The 21304-nt window shown below is 35.1% G+C and overlaps 1 protein-coding gene across 6 annotated transcripts in view; it reads right to left on the bottom strand.

The window, feature by feature from the left end:
* Window positions 1–20857, bottom strand: part of LOC128986114 (cleavage and polyadenylation specificity factor subunit 6) — a 41574-nt gene extending 20717 nt beyond the window's left edge. For all 6 annotated transcript variants that reach the window (XM_054406261.1, XM_054406263.1, XM_054406264.1 and 3 more), the window contains exons 1-5: window positions 20718–20857; window positions 14727–14948; window positions 8078–8305; window positions 7057–7342; window positions 266–342 (exon numbers count right to left, since the gene is read on the bottom strand). In XM_054406261.1, the coding sequence (XP_054262236.1) occupies window positions 266–342; window positions 7057–7342; window positions 8078–8305; window positions 14727–14948; window positions 20718–20783 (879 nt within the window). In that variant the 5' untranslated portion in view covers window positions 20784–20857. The remainder of the gene's footprint in view (window positions 1–265; window positions 343–7056; window positions 7343–8077; window positions 8306–14726; window positions 14949–20717) is intronic.
* Between the last annotated feature and the right edge of the window lie 447 nt (window positions 20858–21304).

The following is a 21304-nucleotide window of genomic DNA, read 5'->3' as shown; positions in this document are numbered from 1 at the left end:
TACATTAAACTCAATATGTGTAGAAGTTGGGAAGATTCCATTAACAAAGACAAGCTTTACTTAACCTTATTAACTACATGTTGAATAAAACTTTTAGGTAAAATATTTTGTTGGATCAAGATTAAACAGGATAAAAATTTAAGTTTAAATCTCAGGATCTAAACTAATTCTGCTTAAGTGTATGAAGTGGTCTTATCTCTTATGCTTATATTACTAACACTTGTACCGAAGACAGCGAAGTTGTATTCTGCACGGGGGTACTCACCATGCCGGGAGGGGGTCCTCCGGGGCCAGGACGCTGTTGCGGGGGACCAGGCGGGGGGCCAGGGGGCCGAGGAGGACCTTGAAACAAGTCACATGTCCAAATGCCAAAGTTCTTTGCAAAGCAATTGCTGCAATCAGTCTAGCTTACAGAATAAATCAAACTGACACAACGTCAATGGCTATACAGTATACAGTTAACAAAATTATATAGTTACCTTAGTATTTACCTTATACTAACTAAGATTAATATTAACTTAACAAATAATTAAGTAGGCAAAAACAACTCATTCGACTAAGATAAAGAATTTGCTCCTAGCTCCTTAACAAATATTACCTTTAGCGATATTTTAGGATTTGAAATTTAGAAGGTGATCTACACAAGCGGTTCAACTTATCAGAAATCAAATTTTGATATAAGATACAGTGTTTAAAAAACTAGATGTTTTATTTAGATTGCAATAGTTATTTTTATTTTATCTATTGTTAAAAAATGTCTTTAAGAGGGTTTTAAAATTGTGTATAGGCACAACTTTTCTAAATGTTGATGGTGAAAATGTTAATAATAATTCCTGCCATCAAACCTAACAAAAGAGTTATTTTTTTAATGGAGTAAAACTTTGTTTAAATCATCTCAGCATCCATTTGATTCTAATTTGAACAACTTGACTCAATTGTAGATTTTTTTTAAAATTTAATCTTGTGTGAAATTGAAGTGGAATAAAATCTAATTAAACTGATAGTTTGAAATAATGACAATACATATTCGGTGATAAAACGTTAGGAGGGCTTCAGTTTATACACTAAACAATGCATTGCCTGATTGAGTTTGGTTATAAAACACAACGGTAATAGTTTTGTAGAAATGAGTAGACGGTAGACATGCAATTGAGTTTTCGTCACCATTGATCCTGAAAAGATTTTGAAGACTTAAAAGTGTAATTAAGTAGATAATTAATGTAAGCTGAAGAAAAATATATAACCACGGATATCTTAACACCTCAATTTGCAGCATGTAGACTTTATTATTGTTATATTTATGCAAAACTTACATTCTCTTTATCATATTTCATAAATTTTCATTATTAATGTAATAATCAAATACACTTGGCATTTTGATTTATGAGAACTTTACATTTGACAACTATACACAATTCTCAAGAAATAAGCAAGATTTTGGCAGTCAATTTTTACAGTCTTTAATGCATTTAATCTACTAGTATAATCAGAAAACTTTATCGGAAGTACTGCACACATACACCAACGTACAAAAGGCTTCCAATGTTGCCAATTTCTATTTTACACAAATTTCTGGGTAAAAATAATCAAACATAGATTGATTCACATTAAGTTTAAACAAAAAAAAAAAAAAAAAACACTGATTGTGGACATCACTGATCTGTGTTGGACACCACACTGATTGTGTTTAAGAGTTATTTTTGGGGTTTAGCTTTGTTTTTTTGCACACCATGTTGAAATTGTGTTTGTGCCCTCAATCATAAAGAGAAAAATAAAAATACCGTAAAAGAAAATATTTAGTTTTGCACAGATAAAACAACTAGATAACCATGCTTTTTAGTTAGGCCTAACATGCAAGGTTTCAGAAAAAAATACCAACAATATAAAATCATCAAAATGGAAAAAATAGATAACATGTAGCATTAAGAAGATAACAGTGAGATACTTAAACTGGGCCTCAGTACTTAATTAAAATAATTTAAACTTAGTATAATTGAGTGCTTTAACCTTAAACAGGTTTTTATCAACCGGAACACAAGCTTACAACACTAATGATAAGATACAAGTTTATTCAGAATTAAAAAAAAAACGTCGCTTTATCAATGAATTTTTATTTCAAAATTTGGCAATTTAATTTTAACAGATGTGAACTAAGCCTAATTTACTTGAATCATATAATATCATAGAATCATATAAATTATCATAAGTTGAGAATCATGAGGTTTCTTTTCCCATAAACAAGATTTTTAGAGTTTGCTTTAGATGAAAAGAATTCGCAAAAGCCATTTCACAAAGTTTGAATATATTGTGAGAGTGCAAACGACACCAAATTGACAATCTATAAATGTTTCACTTGTGAAAGGGTGTTTTGATTAAGGACACATTAGAACTATGATTGTTGTTTCTTATTGTTTAAAACAGATGTGAACTAGTTTAATATGTTAAGATACCTTGTGACTGATTGTGCACTTCTGTGGAATGGGATGAAGTTCAGCTTGCTAAGGGCCATGTCATACGAGCGCAATTGCCGTCGCGCAGATGCCGTCGCGTTAAAGTCGCTCCAACCCGGCAATGGGGTTCTTTTGGAGCATGTCATATGGACACTAATGCCGTCGGCGAGTCCGCGTTAGCCGGACGCTGAGCGCAGCCAATGCGGGCGGTCGCGCTAGCGACGTGGCGCACGGACCCTGTCATACGGAGCGCTAGCGCCAGCGGGACGCATTTGCCGCGTGAGCACTGTCAGAACAACTGGAACACCTTTGGAGTGATCATTACGATATTTGATACGATGTTTGATACGGAAAAATTTATTTATTTAGTTGAAAAACTGCAACCTCTGTACGATGTAAATTTGAGTGATTACAGCAACAGGCAACTGAAGGCACAGTGCTGGAACGAGGTTGGGGAGGCCATGCACGAAAACTGGAATCAGATGACAGCTAAATTATGTGTATCTAAAATGTGCAAAAAGCTGATACAACCTAACTGGATGGTGTCCATCTTGGTAATAACATAATTGCCGCGACGGCAAATGCGCCCGGAAGACGCTACGTATGACAGGCACCTGGTGTTGGCAGGACGGCATCAACGCGACGCATTTGCCGTCACGTATGACATCGGCGCTACCTCGACGGCATCAACGCGACGCATTTGCCGTCACGTATGACATGTACTTTTTCCAGCGCTATCTCGACGGCATCTGCGCGACGGCAATAGCGCTCGTATGACATGGCCCTAACCTGAGAAAGTTAGAGTGGCTAACATACAAATGAAGAAGGCTACATTACACTTGCATTTGGTCCTAGTGCATTAAATAAATACACTTCCTGGAGAATTCCTACACCATGACACGATATACTAAATTTTTCATGTTAGCAAGTTGATCTTAATCCCTCTCCAAAGTAGCCTAATCTAAAGCATAGATAAACTAAATTAATTAATTTTATGTTCATTAAATAATAGTATAGTTAACGGATAACCATGTTACTTAATTGTAAAATACATTTTACTTAAATAAAGAGAGGAAGATGAAAGAATGAAAACATGAAATTATGTGCTCAGGCAACTCAATAATCCATGACTAAATAGACACTTAATTACTTATGTGTGATCATTTAACTAATTAACCTAAAAGCAAACATTTATAATCCACCAATTGGGTATATAATACTGTTACTCCCTTATTGTGATGTTAGGTAGAAGCACCTTTAAAAAAATTAAGATATTTGTAATATTCACCTGGAACTACTGCAAAACCCTTTTTTAATACGGATACTTACATGGCATTACATTACCAAAAAACCACAACTAAAAGAGACAGATTGAGTTTTCATATTACAAACCATTGCTTCTTTTATTCTTAGAATATCTTCACTGGACTTCCAAAGACGTTGAATGAAGTAATTACAAATTTAATTTTTCATTTCAAGGATGAATAAAGAAGTAATTAAATCTACAACTACTTCAAATGCCAGTTGGAATTTTTGTGACCAAAACTAACTCATGGTTTTAATTGATTTTGGAAATGTGGGTTTTTTTGGCTTAATCCTAAGTTTGAGAAGATCCAGTTGAAGCTGTAGGCCTACTTCACACAAAATTATTGGAAAAGGAATTGTAATTTTAAACTGCTAGGAATATAATATTTCCAGTATTATGTGTCAAATTATACTAAATATTTTATATGTACCAATCATTCACATTGCATTAAAAACATCATTGGAAATCCAGGGTTGACTTTCAAAAAAGATACTTTTGGTTTATAAGATAAAGACTCAACCAAAAACAACAGCTGCTGGTTTAGGTAATAAGTTTAGTAGGAATTGTCTGCCTATTAAACCTCAATGCATTGTCAAATTATCAATAAAGGCTACATACCAAGGAAAACACAGGATATTAAGGAAAGGGAACATCAGGAAATGCAAGGTTATATTGTACTTGACGCCAAAATATGTATGACTAATTTATATGTGTACATTTAACTAAAACTACATGAGTATATCTGAAACTGGTTTGATGAGAACTGGTAAAATAAAGTTTAGTTTAACACTATTCGTGCTGTCGACATGTTTGAACATAAAAGTTGCATTTATTTCAATGTTAAGCAATTGCGGGAATTCCCGTCATCAGCACCCAACGTGTTAAGTAGACTGTACATAAACAATATATAGAAATAAGGTTCTTTGAGCCCTATTAAAAAACAAAACATAAATCCCTAATAATACAACTAAAATGTTGGTTTGGCCCTTTATGTTTAATTTTGGTTTTGGAAGTTAGTTTTTGGATAAAATTTGGTACCGTACAGAGTAATAATTTTTACCAAGCATGTTCAATGGATCTTTGATTATCCTATTCTGACAAGTGCAAGAAGAATCTTGACTTGAAACAAACAGTTCAGGGGCTAAATCATGAATTTTAAAGAATCTTGAGGCTATTTTATACAATAAAAAATGGTTGAACCAAAACCACTTAACAGGACAATATACTTTAAATATCTTCACCCCTTTCAATTAATTTAATTGATCCCCAAACAAAATATGCCCATAGAATAATGACTTCCACGGTCAAAAGACTACGATAGTTTCTAGGCTAAGCTGAGGAAATGATGTGGAATGCCACTCTTCAGTTCAAACAATAAAATGTAATAATATTGAGCATTCTTCACAGCCAACATCACAGTCTAGCCAAGAAAACCATCGTATTTTCTTCTCCAAAACCAGTTTTCAAATTGGTTGGTCGGCAGTTGGCCTAGTGGTATTAAACTAAAACACTATTTGACCAGCTCTCACCCAAGTCTTACTAACTTGTAAAAAAAATACAACACATGCATAATCATATAATTTTATCATAAATGAGCATTGGGCATTAATTAATAGTTAAATCCAATACTCTTTATATATCTTTAGCACTGTTTAATAATTGTAATATTTTTTTTAAGTTTAAACTAACATTAGGCCCATTACTCTCTTCATAGCCTTCTATAAAACCAAACCCAAAATGATAAGTAACAGACAGTTAAATTGTATCAACACTAATGCATAAAATAAGAAAGTTCATAAAATTGAATATATCTTGTAAATAAACTAGGTATTCAACTCCTAATTTCCACCAAAATTATGATTACAGGTTTCGGAGACTAGACAAAAAAAGATAAAAAATACAAATTGATGCAAAGATTCCCCCAGTCGGGGTATGAAGTACTTCTTCAATTTGGACTGATAATGTGACTTTATATTCAAAACTAGAACCTTTGGTTGGGTTTGGACAAGTCTCATTGTCTCTATGACTGTTAATTTACATCTTAAATCGTAATCCCAAATTAATAATTATGTTTATTACAAGTTAGCCCACGCGTGTGAATAAGAATTATCAAAAGGACAAGGTCTACAAAGAGTGATTTCTTGTATACTTTTAAAGGTAACAGATAAAACTCTAGAAAAAAATACAAATGTTTAAAAGAAAACTATGTAACGGTATATTAAAATGTTAAACACATTTACAACTAAATAAAAACTAAAATATGTGCAACCAAACATTGAACGTGAAAAGGTTAGCTAAAAGACATCTCTTTACATTAACCGAAATACGCTGAGAAGCAAGGCAACACAACAACTATAATTCATTTGGTAAATGGTAAATACTCAACAATACACACCAAAGTCAGCCTTATAAATGGAAAACATTGCAAGACCTGAGTAATTGGTAATTGTTTTATAAATACCCTGGTTGTAAATAAAAACCAATAGGTACGTTGGTCTGAGATACACAAACAGTATTTACTGATATCTTTACAAAATGTCTACAAAAAAATGGCTGAAGTGCACGGGGTTAGCCACATTATGTATACAAGGTCAAATATAGTGTAAAACTGAAGACTTCTATAAGCAGGAAAAAATATAAAATACATAACATGGACCAAGTTGATACTTGAGTTTACCTCTTTATAACCAAAATTTACCCAGTGAATTACAGGGTTAACACTTTTAAAATAACCACGTGGATTCACTCTTAATACAGAATTTAACTCTTAAAAATATATACAAATGGTCTATTCATTTTTTTCAAATAATTTTTTTAACAATTAATCTTGCTTTAAAAACCAAATATACTTTGTAACTTCCATAGGCGTTTTTTCTTTATCAGAATATATCAAACTGGGTATTATATGATTGTTGCCAATTCAGCAACAGGAAACAAGAAAAGGATTGCAACCCAAAAAATTAAAAACCAAAGAGACGCCATTTATAATGGCTATGTCACAAAAAAATTTACTGACATAATAACAACTACCACAACAGTTCAGCGACAGTACCTTAATCGTTATTATCAATACACGAAGTAAATGTTTTAGGATATAACATTAACCAAACGTTGAAAATACCCAAAATACCCAAACCATCCCAAAAAAATTATTCAGTGTACATCCATACAGTGGGAGGCAGTTTAAGCAGGGGATTTAGAGGTGTTAGAAAGAAAGGATTGGGGAAAACCAAACACCCACAATTCATATCCCAGTCACATGTCAGGAATGATAAACCAACTAAACAAGGACTCACGTACCATTCTGTCGAGGGGGTCCGTTCCAGTTGTTGTGCTGGAACCCTGGGGGTCCTTGGTTTGGTGGGGGCCCTGGAGGACCATGGGGCCCCATGTGTGGGCCAGGCATGCGGGGCCCACCAGGTGGACCTCCAGGCATACCAGGCGGGGGCCTCATGCCTCGCATCTGAGGAGGCCCCATCATCATCCTGGGAGGTGGGGGCCCGTGGTTGGGGTGGGGCCCCTGTTGACCTCTGTTGTTCTGCTGCTGAGGCGGAGGCACAGGTCTTGTCTTTGATTGAGACTCAAACTACAAAAAAAACTTTCATTTAAAAATGAAAACAAAAACTTCTGTTACATTTAACTAATGGCCTGCATGTTTAATTGAGAGAATTTCCTAACAGAAAACTAGATGTGGTAATTTTTAAGTTAAAGGAGGAATGTTTGGATTCCAGTTACACATTAATGACAAACAATATTTTGATCTTCATGGTTTACTATTTTTTAACAAATTTAAGACAGAAAACAGAAATTTCACAGAGTTTTAAGCTACTAACAAGAGTGGATGGAAGCATTGAAATGTAATTTTGAAAGTAAGAATAAATATGATACAACTTAGCAAGTCTTAAATATAATTATTAAAACAAAATTAACACTAGGCCTACATAAAATGGGTAAATAAAAATGCATTATCAGTAGGATTCTAAAAATGATTCAGTGCTGTTAACATAACAGGTCTTATCCTACTAAGAAATATTTAACAAAACAAATTTAACCAACATCTAGTAAACAATTTAATTTTGTGTTTATCCTCACAGTTGGAATGTTAAAAGTCTTTGTATTTAAGGGAACAATCCAAACCCTCTACAATCTAATCTTTATCTTTTGTTAGATCATCACTAATAATTAGACTAATGAAAAAATGGTATCTGGGTTCAGAATCAATTTTGCTTCTTTCTTGTTCAAATCAAACCAGCGGCCATCAGATTTGAAGGTGTGGGCTGCCTCTCGGCTACCCAGTGGTAGTTATTGTCAAGTTACCTACCTGGTTGAGTGCTTGTTTGCTGGGGTATGTAACAACTGGACATTGGCCGTGAAGTTCTTTCTTAGGCAATCTGTCCAGACACATCCTCATGCTCTGATCTGAGCCCAGAGTGATTACACAGAATCCCTTGGACTGACCATTAGCTCGGTTTTCAAAGAACTTCACTTCAATAAAGTCATTGATGCCTATTGCAGACACTGCATCTGAGATATCTTGGTCTGTCGTCCACTGTAAACAAACAACATACGGAAATGTAATTTATAATCTATCTATATATATATAATACGCTAAGCCGATTTTTGTGAACAGAACTACTCCCTCATTTTTGGACCGATTTTGATGATTAAAGTGTCAAAAAAATTGCCCTGATCTGAAGTTTTGCAAAGTGTTTTTTGTTTTTTAATATCTTTATTAGTTTGGTTAGGATCTTCCATCAAAGTTGGGTTTTCTCCCATAAGATTAACATGGAGGAATCTAAATATTTATTGGAAACTTTGTCTCCATTAATTTGAGAGAACGGCTGGGCGTAGAAACTTGGTAGAGGTGTCCAAAGAAAGGCCTTGGTCTGTAGATGAGTTATCAAAAGAAAAACGAGGTAAATTCGCTTAGGGCTCTGCCCCAGAAGCCTTTAAAGATCCCTCCACAGATTTGTTTACATTTTGGTCATGTGGATAATACTTTTTAATAAAACAGCTGTTAATTTTAAAATTGTGTTTTAATTAACACACATTTATTGGGAGTTACTGAATTGTCCAAAAGAAGTATTTGCAATGTTATTTTCTGATTTTTAAATTGATTTTTCTCTGTATCATTTGTGTTGCAATATAAAGTTCCATTACGAGATGAGTGGAAAATCATTTTATCACAATAACTCCTACAATTGTATCTTATTGAACTATCTTATATCTATTTTACGGGTTGGTGTCTGCCTTTTTCACACCTTTTCCCTATATTTTATCATATTATTTTAGACAGTTCATCATGAGATTATTGTCATACATACTTTCAATCATTGGAAAAATCTTCGATTGTGTAATACAATACAAAATAATATAAGTGCAGAAGGGCACGGTGCCCATTTGAGCCGTGTCCATATTTGATCAAATTAATTGTGGTTTACAGCAACTGGATAAAACATTTTACAATATTTATGTAGAAATATGTGCATATTTAGAAAGTAATTAAGCTGGAAAACTGCAATATACTGCAGACTTTTCAGAGAGGTTACTTCGATGTATTCATTAAGCTTAGTGAAAACATAATATAGATATGTGTAAAAATAAGAACTTGAACTCTTAGAGAGCCTTTGAATGTTATTAGACTAACGAAAAGGGTTGTGCATGTTTAATAGCGCTACTCAGCAACAAAAACCATTTAATTTATCTCTAAAATATATATTCTCAAAGTGCACTTGGCAGCAACCTAAAAAATCTATGTAACTTAACCATATAATATAGTTACAAAATGCTCATACTCGCATTGTGACATTTATAATTCGGCTTTACATTTCTCCAACAGAAAATTCATCTACGGAAGAATTTTATTGTGCTCTTACTATGTCATTTGCATTATTTGTTGCCAATGAAGCTGCATGACCATATAAATGAGGAGGCCCCTAACAGTTCAAGAATAAAAGCCAACCTCACTTCAAGTATATTCCACTACACCTAACATTCCTTAGATTATATTGACAACTTTATGTAACTGATAAGGCTGAGAAAACTAACTGACATCCCCCATGTCAAGGAATTCCAGCTATAACAGTAACACCACAACCAATTTCTCAAAACTGTGCTAGAGTGTTATTAATCGGCACAGAAGTACGATATGAACTGACGCGACGTGACGAAGGAAAAATCAAACTTACACTGTAACGGATATACCTCCCTTTGAAGTTAGAACGTGTCTTCCCAACAGACAGATTTTTTTGTTCAAATAAAATCATAGATTAATCTGCATTACACTGATGAAATCACGGAAGTGTTTAACTACAAAAGATCCACCAATACGATTTTAATACTATTTTAAAGGTTCTTCCAAAGGAAGAGATACCAGATAGCATACTAACAACTACGATGACGTAGCCTACAGTATGGGAAATATTTTATATTTTATTCATTGAATGATCAACCATATTTGGTAACTAACGAAATTAATATCATTATTGTTTTTACACTTATCAATGCTAAATGCTCAAAATATGTATTATTTCACTCAATTTATCGCAGTTAGATGAATTAGCTTAAGCCTCGAAAGTAACCGTCGATTTCGACGGGTTTCACCTAGTTAGTTATAATGTTTACTCCACGCCGACACTATCTATCATTGTAACCTCTAGACTGTATTATGCATAACATATCTTTGAGTCTCCACAGTTAAATGGAATCAAACTTAATTGTCAAAAAACCGTTCGAACATAGCATAGCTATAAAACATGATTACATTGTCAAATTATAATAAATAGATTGTTGGCTAGTATTACATTAATAGTAAAAAATCAAATTAGTTACTGACTTTGCTTTAAAAAAAGTTCACAATAAAGATATTAAATAATTCTTCAAACTTACATTTCTTTGAAACCGGTTTTTTGAGTATAAGACCCCCCATGGTACTCTGTGGCTGTGATACCCATGCAGAGCCCAAGATACTTTGTTCACAAGTTTGTTTATTGCCCCTAATGTACTGTGACCTTTTCTAAATCCAAATTGCTCAGTTTTGTCCAGAATTGAGTATGGTATGCCTCAGACAAAACGTTGGAAAAAGAAAAAGAAACTGAAATGGGACGATATTTATCTGGATTTTGTTTTGCCCTTTCTTGAAAAGAGATTTTACTTCAGGAAAAACATAAATTTTGAATAAATTATTTATTAACACCGATAAAGGAACAGCAATACAGTGCATTAGTTTTTTCGTAAGGTCTCCAATAGAATTTCATCCCATCCTGCTGACGTTTTTTATCATAGGTACCTACTAATATTATAAATGGGAAAGTTTGTGTTTGTTTGTTTGAAGTTCAATCACACATTAACTACTGGTCAGATTGGGTTGAAATTTGGTATGGTGATAGCTCACAAAATTGAGACTAATTCCAGATTTTTCAAGACCAGTTTTTTCAACATTAGTGATGGTTTGATACCAAAATGTATCAATTCTCGATTCCTGATACCAATACCAATTTTTATAGTTCAACCAAATGTTCAGAATAATTTTGTTATAGCCTACTACACCCTAAGTATGAATGTTGTTAAGTATTATTAAGATAATGGGGGTTTTTCAAGAAAAGAAAAAAATGCAGCAATGAAAAAAATTCTAACTAGCTAATTTGGTTTTTTTAATTCATGAATAGTTTCCGCAACCGTGTAGACATCATGATTGACTGCCGCGGATATGGAAAAGTCATCTTCGTCGTCCACGATCGCGGCAAAATCATAAACATTTCCCACGGCTATTAGACATCATCGTCGTCTCCCTAGGTCACGGAAACGTGTTCGTCGTCGTCTGCGATCGCAGCAAAATTATTAACATTTCCCGCGGCCGTGTGGACATCATCATTGACTCCACAAAAACGTCATCTTCGTCGCCCACGAGCGCGGCAAAATCGTGAACATCTTCCACGGCCGTGTAGACATCATCGTCTTGCACGATAGCGGAAAACTCATGCTTATTTTCCCCGCGGTCACGAAAATGTGATCACCGTCTATTGCAATCAAGGCCTAATCATGAACATCTCCAGCGGCCATGTAGGCCTAGACATCATCATTGTCTCCCGCGGTCACGGAAATGTGATCACCGTCTAGAGTGATCACAGCATAATCATGTAAATTCCCGACTTTGATATCAAATAAAGACTAAATCCCGACTTTTCAAGACCTTTTTGAAATTCAATACTATATTCCCAACTTTCCTGTTTTTCCCGACCACTAGACACCCTGCAAGCAGCGACAAAAAGCTGTCAGAACATTACTTTTTCCTATTGTTTAGGTGGTAGAACATTATGGCTATGGTAGATGATGTACTATACTATAGTATACCGTAAATTAAAAGAACAAAATTTTATTAAACTGTGTTCCCTCCCATTGCAAACGCAAAGCACGAATATAACTGCAATAAGCATTTTATACTCATACGCCAACTTCGTATGAAGGACGGATACTCTGCTAGTGTTTTAATACTTTTGTTTTAATAACATCATCTGCAGTCACATTTGTGTAACTAAACATCAATTGATTTAAATCAAAGTCAGTGTGTTTTTCGATTTCATGATTCTAAATCAACCACTTGGCAGATATACATGAATTTTGTTTTTAAAAACAGATAATTTTGAAAGGAGGGCCATAATTTTGGTAAAGGGATTCATTCCGTTTTTACAGCTGACACTAACAATTTAAAGTCATTTCAGTGAATGTTTAACTAACAGCTGGTTTCAAACAGTAATTGAAATTTTTATGTTACAAGTTATTTGTTTGTAAAAATATTGATCGTCGGTGTTTGCCTACATCTATCTATACTTATTTAATACGCAAGCAGGTTTTTTGTGACAATTACTCCTCCGAAACTACAACAAGCAACAGTTACACTAGTACTAATCAAGTTTTGTCGTAAATGTAATCAGTGTAGGCCTACTTAAGTAAAGTTTATGCCAAGAAAATTTTAACTCGTTTGGGACATTTTTTTTAGCAACTATCACTTAATCGTTTAAGATATAAGTGATTTACATGTTGATATACTTGGTTAGTAGTGGTTGCTTTAGTGGTAAAAAATTTTGGTTAGAAAGGGCAACCGGTGTAGTAGGTCAGACTGAAAATGAAGGTAGCACTGAATGAGAGAATTGAGAGACGATGGCCGCCATGTGTACTAGGTGAATGGTAGGCCAACATTGGAACTAGGGGCTAAAAAGGGGATTGCAGGATTGTAATAAAGCCAAGACCCACTGAGCTGGTCGATTCTTCTAGTTGTTAGGTACTGTTTAAAGTTATTTTCCTAATTTACTGTTTCTAACAGCTGGTCTGATATTAAGTATTTTATATCATGTTTACTTTTTGTTCAGTTAAATAAATACAGTCCACTAAGAAACATCATCTAGTTTTTTCTCTATTTATCTATCTTCATCTGTCTTTTAATCTAAGTTTATCGATCGATCTAAATTCTTTAACCAGGTACCAACCATTTTACAGTGTCTCGATTTTGCCGTGACAGTCCTACCTCCAGAGTTGTATAATTTCTAGCTCAATGGATGCTCGCTATGATAACAGCGCTAAGATGTTTTCAGTCTACGGCTATTACATTTCGTAAAAAGCAAGAGCGTTCCCTGATTCTGTTTACTTATCAGACTAGGGTAAGACAAATAAATGAGAGCGCAAAATAATCTTGGGACGGCATGAACTAGGTCGGTTGTCTGATTAAGAAATTAAACATGGATCAATACCAACAACAAAATATTGCACTGGCAACATCCAGCTTAAATTCCGGTACAGTATGAGAGTTTTTACTGCATTTCGTCACTATTCACAGTTTGTTAACTAATTGTTATTCCTAACTTTTTTCTGCAGATATTGTCTAAATCAAAAGCCAAACAGAACTATCAAATATTTAGACCGTATTGCCCATCCATAGACCTATATGAATTTTTCAGTGACCTTTTTCGTACAATACGTAACTTTCGGTGACTTCCATGTCACTAAAATACTTTCAGACACTAAAAATTGTACAGGGACTTCTGTGACCGGTAGACACCCAGTTAATTTAATATTCAACTTCCATCTGTTTCTAGTGATCTAGCGCCATGATAACCGAGGTTCTACTATTTACAAGAAAATCACAATTCCGTTTGGTTTTGAAAAGAATTGGAGATGGTACGACTTTATTTATGTTGATGCGATAATAAACTGTAAGTGCAAGGTAATTAAAAGCTGTGCGAGATTATGCTAGTCTCCTGATCGAAACTGTCTACTCTTGAGTCAGATACGTTAATTACATGCCTTAACAACATTTGCTTTGAGGAAAAACAAATGCATGAACAATATAGAATAGTGATGACTATGTTTTCAATTACGACACAAATTAAGTGTTATTTTACTTAGTATTAAAAGCTCTACTCGAACTTCGAGCTTTTCCTAAATGCCTCGGAGCCAAGCTGAATGGAAAGCTAGACCAAAAAGCTCAAAGGTTCGAGTACCTACTCGCAAACTAATTTATATTAGATTTTTTTGTTACATTAGTTATTTAAGTTTATAATACAATTAATATTCTAGGATGCAATTCAAGCCTTGGCCTTGAGTTTTGAGACAGAGTTTAGCTTTGTTCCGAAGCTGATGCGTAGACAAACACTGCACTACACGTTATTATAGAGCTGGCGTCAATTCGAAGCCATTAAGGCGTATCCTGTCGGTGGACCCGAGATTCAATTCTCGAAACTCGTTATTCAAATCTCGAATCCGAATCTTTCCTCACGATTCGGTGGATTGGAGATTCGGATTAGACACATCCTTACTTAAAACACATATATTTTATTTTTATTTTGATGCTGTTTGCTGCTTTACAAGACAGTATAACAGGGAATGGTAGGAATAAAACGATCCCAAATTACTTTTGTAACACAAGAGGGGGGGGAGAGGTAATGTACCGAAAAAAAAAAATAAGTTGAGCTTACCCAGGTAAGATTGCCCACATACAGTCTGTATCGTCCTACATTGGAGCTGTTGTTGACACTATTGTTCATGTGGTGGAATGACCCAGTGTGGTTAGGACCAGAGCCAGAGTCATTGTTAGTAGACCCTTCACTGCGAGCTGAGGTGTTGTTGTCACCCCCTCCTCCAGGAGGAGCAGCTATCACATCATCATACAAGTCTACACCATCGCCTCCAAAATCTTCCTGCGAACCAAAAGAAAATATGAAACTTCCTAAACTGTTGATATAGGTACCATACTCAGATGGAGGGAATAAGTTGGAACCGTGTAATAAGGGCCCAAACTGATATCATTAAGTTTTGTAGGTAAAGCAGAACCTCGTTAATCTGATCTTGTCTAGTCTGACCCCTCGTAAATAATCCGACTGTGCCATTGCCTATCAGTAATACTGTTAACTTATCACAGTAATAATAAGACCATTTCCAACATCATCATCATTCTCGCTATTGCGGCAAAATCTTGTTTGTCCAGCTTTTTTGGTCATTGAAACATCATTGTCTTCCACGACCACAGAAACATCATTGTCATCCCCCGTGACCAAATCTATAAGACCGAAACCAACTCAACCAGAAAGTTGATGACAAAATCCAGAAAGCTTCAGACATTTTAACAGTGCCAGGGACAACTTCAACTACTGAACGGTCAGTGTAAAACCTGAAAGCTCAACTCGTTCAAGAGGAAAGTAATATCAAATCTCTGAAAAACAGTAGTGGTAATGAAAGGTCAGTTTTTAAGGCTATGTCGACTCAATATATAAAATGTGTGTCTAAAATTAATAATAAGCCTAATAACTTAATGTAAATTGTTAATTTGTAAAAAAATGGGTTGTATTCAAAAGAATTGTCCTAGTATAAAGTTTTGCTCTTTCTGTAAAAAGAAAATAACCATGATGGCTCTAACTGTTATCTTCCTATTTGTAAGAAAAATTTAACCCTGCTGCAAGGAATTGTTTTTTTTCAGAGATGGGCCTAGGCTTGGTAAAAATAGCAGTAAGTTAGGCATAAGAAAGATCCTGAAAATAGTGTAAACCTTGAAACATGTAGGCCTAAGCCTATAGGATCAAATAATAAGGCTTTTGTGCATTTTTGACAGTGGTCCCAAACCATGTGAGGAACTGCAGTAAGATTAAAAAAACATAAAAAATATCAGAAAGAGTTGAAGCAGAAAATATCAGCTGCTAAGAATAACCAGTAAATGTTCTCCCTCGGGATTAATACACATTAACTGAACAAAAAGCCAGCATCCAGTTCAGATCGCGACAATGTCAACCATTATTGTGTTGTGACAGAGCTGTTAAAAATTAAATCGTTGAATTTTTGTTTACTTAAATGTAAAATGTTGTTCGTTTTAGGCCCTAAGTGTGTTTTGACTATGATAACGCTACTTCATCTGAATGTTCCACTTCTGATGATGGCATTATATTTAATGCTGAAACGTCCGTAACGTAAGTTACAACAGTTTGAGCTGTAGACAAACGAAAATACCTATTTTCAATATAGGTATTAAATAAAAAAAATAATGATGATATAAATGTAACTTAGGCCTAGGCCTATCAACAAAAAAATAACACATTGATAATAATTAACACGTTTGCTGCGGCCCATCAAATGGCAGGCGTAGCCCCAGTGCAGCGCAGCCCGCAGCATCGAACAAACCCGATTGCCGGGTGATTAGCTTTCATATTTCAGTATGACGAATATCAATTAACGTGTGGTGATGTCCTGTTTCATGACAAGAGTCGACGTAGTTTGCTAAACACCCACAGTAAATGCCATTATTTTACAATAAAACACACTAATATAGCACAAAATTACAGTTAACAAACGTAATGAGTGAGTCAAAATGCACCAGGTATAGTTTCGGAACCAGTAACGATAATTACTAACAGATTGTACCACAAAACTGCCACTGTCATACACGAAGCACGGACAAAAATACTCCGACCTACACCGGAGTGCAGCTGCACTCAAACCGAATAAGTTTGGCGGGTGCACACTACCGCCCGGGCGGTACGCCGCAGCCTTTGCGGAGCGCGGAACTACCACCCGGGCGGTAACACGCACGCAATGTGGTAACTTAATGTAATGCTCCCTTTAACAGGAAAGTAACTTAGGCCTACCGCAGCACAGTGACCAAGACTGGTTTTACAAAAATGGCAGGAATTTTTCATGTTGCTGTATCTAATAAGCCTAGATTAGGTGTGATCGACGGAGGGTTAACCCTAAGAGTGCCGAGACTAATTTTCAGTACCGGTAGGCCTAAATGTGCTTTGTGGAGCGGTACCCTTATTTTGGCGAATTGGCAAGGTTTTTTTTATCTGTATAAAATTAGTAGGCCTAAGTAGAGATAAAACTATTAAACCATCCCATATAAGTATTCATTTTTTTCGTTATAGTCAGTAAAGAGAATTCAAGAGTCAGTAAAGAGAATTCAAGAGTCAGTAAAATAGAATTCAAAAGGTATGTAATAAAAACTAAGTTAATTGTGGATTTTTAGATAAAAGTAAAAAAAAAATAAGTTAGCCTAAGTTAAGTTTGAGTTATAGCCTATGTGGGTTATTTTTTTAAATTTTAATTCAAAAGCAAAAACTTGTCACATGAAGGCTAGGCCTAAGGTAAATTTTTCTCGAGAATTCAAAATAGGCTAAGTTATGCAAATTGTACGGTAGCCTACAGAATTTATTTCCCTACATAAGTTAACTTAGATAAAAATAACTAGCCTATTTTTGTAGATTTGCTAGCAATAAAACGGAAAAATTGGAAAAGGCCTAAAATGCAACTTAAAAAATGTTACGTTAAGGTAATCGACAAATTTTATCTGTTGCCACTTCAGCAACACAATTTGAAATCAAAATTTGGCAAATATTTGATATTATCTATAATGCGATATCGTGTAATTTTTAGATGTCTAACTTACTTACAGTATTTTTCACGCTGAATCCAAAAGAGCAATCAGTTTTTGTCGGTGAGATTCATAAGTGGCCGTAAAACGAAGGTTAAAATTACGAATCTAAGGTTCGTTGAGCTATACTGATGGTAATATGGCGTGGTCTGGACGGGTCCGTATGTGGACTGAGTGAGGAGGAGAGCAAACAGCTGTTCATGCAGAATGAAATCAATTTGTTTTGAAACTTGTATACTTTTGTATATATGTGAATAAAGTAACTTTGAATTGAATTGAAACCAAATAATCAGTTCTTATTTAGGCATGTGAGGAAGATAGGTCGGGGTTTATGCAGATTCGTGACTATATTAAGTCTTTTGAAGTGAGGTTAGATTAGGAAGGTAAAGGTTAGGTTATAATGAACCAACTCATTAATCTATGCAACTTCCGACTGTTTTTGCACAAAAGATCTAATCCAATTGACTAATCTAACCTCACTTCAAAGGACTTAACCCTCCGAGTGTCCCTTGTTTTGGCCTTACACTAATGTCTGCCTATTTTTTGCTCATTTGCAAGGTTTTATTAAAACGGATCTGAGAAGCTTGAAAACAATGTTAATTATACTGTTCTATATACCATTTTGTTTGAAAAATCATGGGCTTCAATATTATACATAGAACATAAGGAACATTTGTTTCAAAAAAAATTTTAGGTAAAAAAAACATATTTTGGAAAATTTAAAAAAAAATAAGTTCGCGCTCAATGAAATTGTATAAATTATAGGCCTATAAATATTTGAAAGTAGCCACTTTGTTCTAAATTTTATGAGGATTACAAATATATAATAATATAAGGAAGTAGACTTGCAAATAAATAAGTTATGGGCAAAAAACAGATTTCAGTACATAGCGTTTAGCTAAGAATGCATAGCCTAACCATAGCTAGGAATCTGGCTGATAATTTACACCAATATCACTAAGGTACCTACTTCTTCAGGATCATCAACCAGCCCTTCAAAATCACTTAAATCTTCTTATAATGCACCACGTATATCACTACTTTTGATTTTTAACACTAAAACAATGATAAACGTAATAAAACACATCAGTCATCGGTCCGAGGTTAACTAAGCTGTTTACAAATACGCACGTCAGCTGTCTGCTACAATATTTTCGGAACTAAAATGATTAGCGCTTAGAGACAGACCTCCGGAGAAAGCTCTGAATCTGTCAAATAAAACGATACCTAACTCGATCCAGTTCAATCCGATTTTGTCAGTCATAGAGCCTTCGCCGTAAACAGTGTTTATGAGTCGCTGCAGCGACAAATAACACTCGGAGGGTTAATACAGTCACGAATCCGCATAAAGTCCGACCTATCTTCCTCACATGCCTTTTTCTGACATAAAATGTGATTTAAAAATTAATATTAAGGTTGGGTTGGGTTAGTTTGGATTAGATTAGATTATGTAACATCATTTATTAGTTGCTGATACATGAAATTATGCACTGTGACACGTTTTCATTTTTAGGCACAATGGGATTATGTAGCCTACTAAGTATGTACGGGATTATGCACTATAGCACGTTCATTAACAGACGTTGAGGATTGGAATGAGTACGATCATGTCGGCAGTGGCCTAGATCCTAGCTTCTATTGCTGATGATATTTTTCGTGAATAAATTCAAATTTTTTTTATAATTAATGTTGATGTGATAGCCTAAATAGTTTATGTATCGTAGTTGATTTATTGCATTTTCTAAACGACAAAAAGGTCCATTTTCTTTTAAAAATCGAGCTATTGCATATTGTAACTCTGATTTTGTACTCATGGCGTCGTGTGTGGTTTTGTCTGTTTAGTATCAAATGTAAACAACTGACAGATGTTTCCACTCCACAAACCTTCCACTCCTTTCAGTAATGTTAGTCGCCACTAGAACAAACTACAAATAGGTGAATAACCCAACAAAACTGAAGCTTAATATTAATTATTTAACTGTACAGCCACTTAGGAATCTCTCCGACAAAAACTGATTGCATTTTTGAATTCAGCTTGAAAAATACTGTAAGTAGACATCCAAAGATAACACGATATCGCATTGTAGAGACATAAATAATTACCCAAAAATTCTTTCGATTCGCCATTCGTAGGGTTAAAATCTGCACTCATGTAGCCTAAAAAGCGTGGCGAAACTTTGATGTTTTAGGCCTACTAGCCAACATTGTATTATTGAGAACTAGGTTAAGTATCGATTTGATCGGTATAAATTAACTTACGCAGAGGATACGCGTCCGGTAACCGGACGTGGATTAGGCGTCCGGCAGTTACTGTCATAACCTAACCTAACCAACCAAACTTGCTGATAGTGAAAAAAATCAAATGAAGGTGCAATTCTCTTCATAACATAAAATTATAAATGCCAAAAATTCTAACAAAAGATGTACAGTTAAGAAGAAATTACATTCAAAGCAAAATCTGTGACAAAAAGTTAGAGTAACCGCTGAGTTTCGAACCGGGGACCTCTCGCATATCAGTCGAGCTCTCTATCCACTACACCACGAACACTGATGGCTGAACATCGTATCATTGTGGTAATGGCGTTCCGGGACCCCCTACCGGACGCCTAATCCACGTCTGGTTACCGGACGTGTATCCTCTGTGATTAACTTAACCTAGGCCTAAGTTGAATAAGTTTTGCCAAAAGCGTAACAACTAAATTACGCCTAGGCCTAGTGAGCTGCTTGTAGACTAAGTTAGCGTAGGGTAGTTAGACTAAACAATAAGACTGCACAATATGGATACAATAAAACTTTGATCTGTGTGACACAATGTTCAATTATGATAAATATTGCGTACTGCACTACACTTACACTTCGTTAGATCGTAAACTTAATATCCTCACACCATGTCAATGATCAATAATGGCGTCGAAAAGCCGGAAACAAAAACATAGCATGCCTTCGTTACAACAACGATTCGTTATCATAATACACGATTTAAACAGACAAGACACTAAATTACAGATTGTTCACACTATCACATTGAAAACAAACATCTTAGTTGACTTACCTGAGCAAAATCTTGTTCCAAATCATCCGCGTAGAGATCTATGTCTACGCCGTCCGCCATTTTCATAAAGGAGATCTCAAATCTGAAATCTCGCCTCGACCTCTCGACGACGGAGACGGACGCGGGAGTCCCGGTCGGGACGAACCACGAACGAACGCGAGACGAAACGAAACGACACGATGATCTATAATACCGCCGGCAAAGTGGGTGGAGGGAGAACGAGACCTTACCGACAGACCACCACCCACCGCCCACCACGTGTAGAACGCTGTTTTCGTCTGTTTAGAAACGGAACAGCGGAATTATAATCGAAACGGATCATCGGACCGCGGGTTTCTGTCATCACCGAGCCTGTTCTGTTTTAAATTACGCGGGAACAAAGTACAGTAGCCGTAAGTCTAAATATGTTAATTGAAAATTCTTTCAAGAATAAGAATAATTATTAAAAATTACAAATACCTATATAAGTCTAAATAAAGATTAATTAAATAAAAATCGTAACTATTATTACGGTACTTGTTGTTTACACTGTTTAAATAACAAAAGTATAGAAAGAAAAAGTATAATTTCATGTCATTCTAAATTAT

This window comes from Macrosteles quadrilineatus, unplaced genomic scaffold (genome assembly GCF_028750875.1).
Source record: "Macrosteles quadrilineatus isolate MER2022 unplaced genomic scaffold, UCM_ALF_1.0 Scaffold_2__2_contigs__length_208266976, whole genome shotgun sequence".
In the NCBI taxonomy this organism is placed as follows: Eukaryota; Metazoa; Arthropoda; class Insecta; order Hemiptera; family Cicadellidae; genus Macrosteles; species Macrosteles quadrilineatus.
The sequence above is the reverse complement of the archived record's forward strand: the minus strand, read 5'-3'. Positions and strand labels throughout refer to the sequence as shown.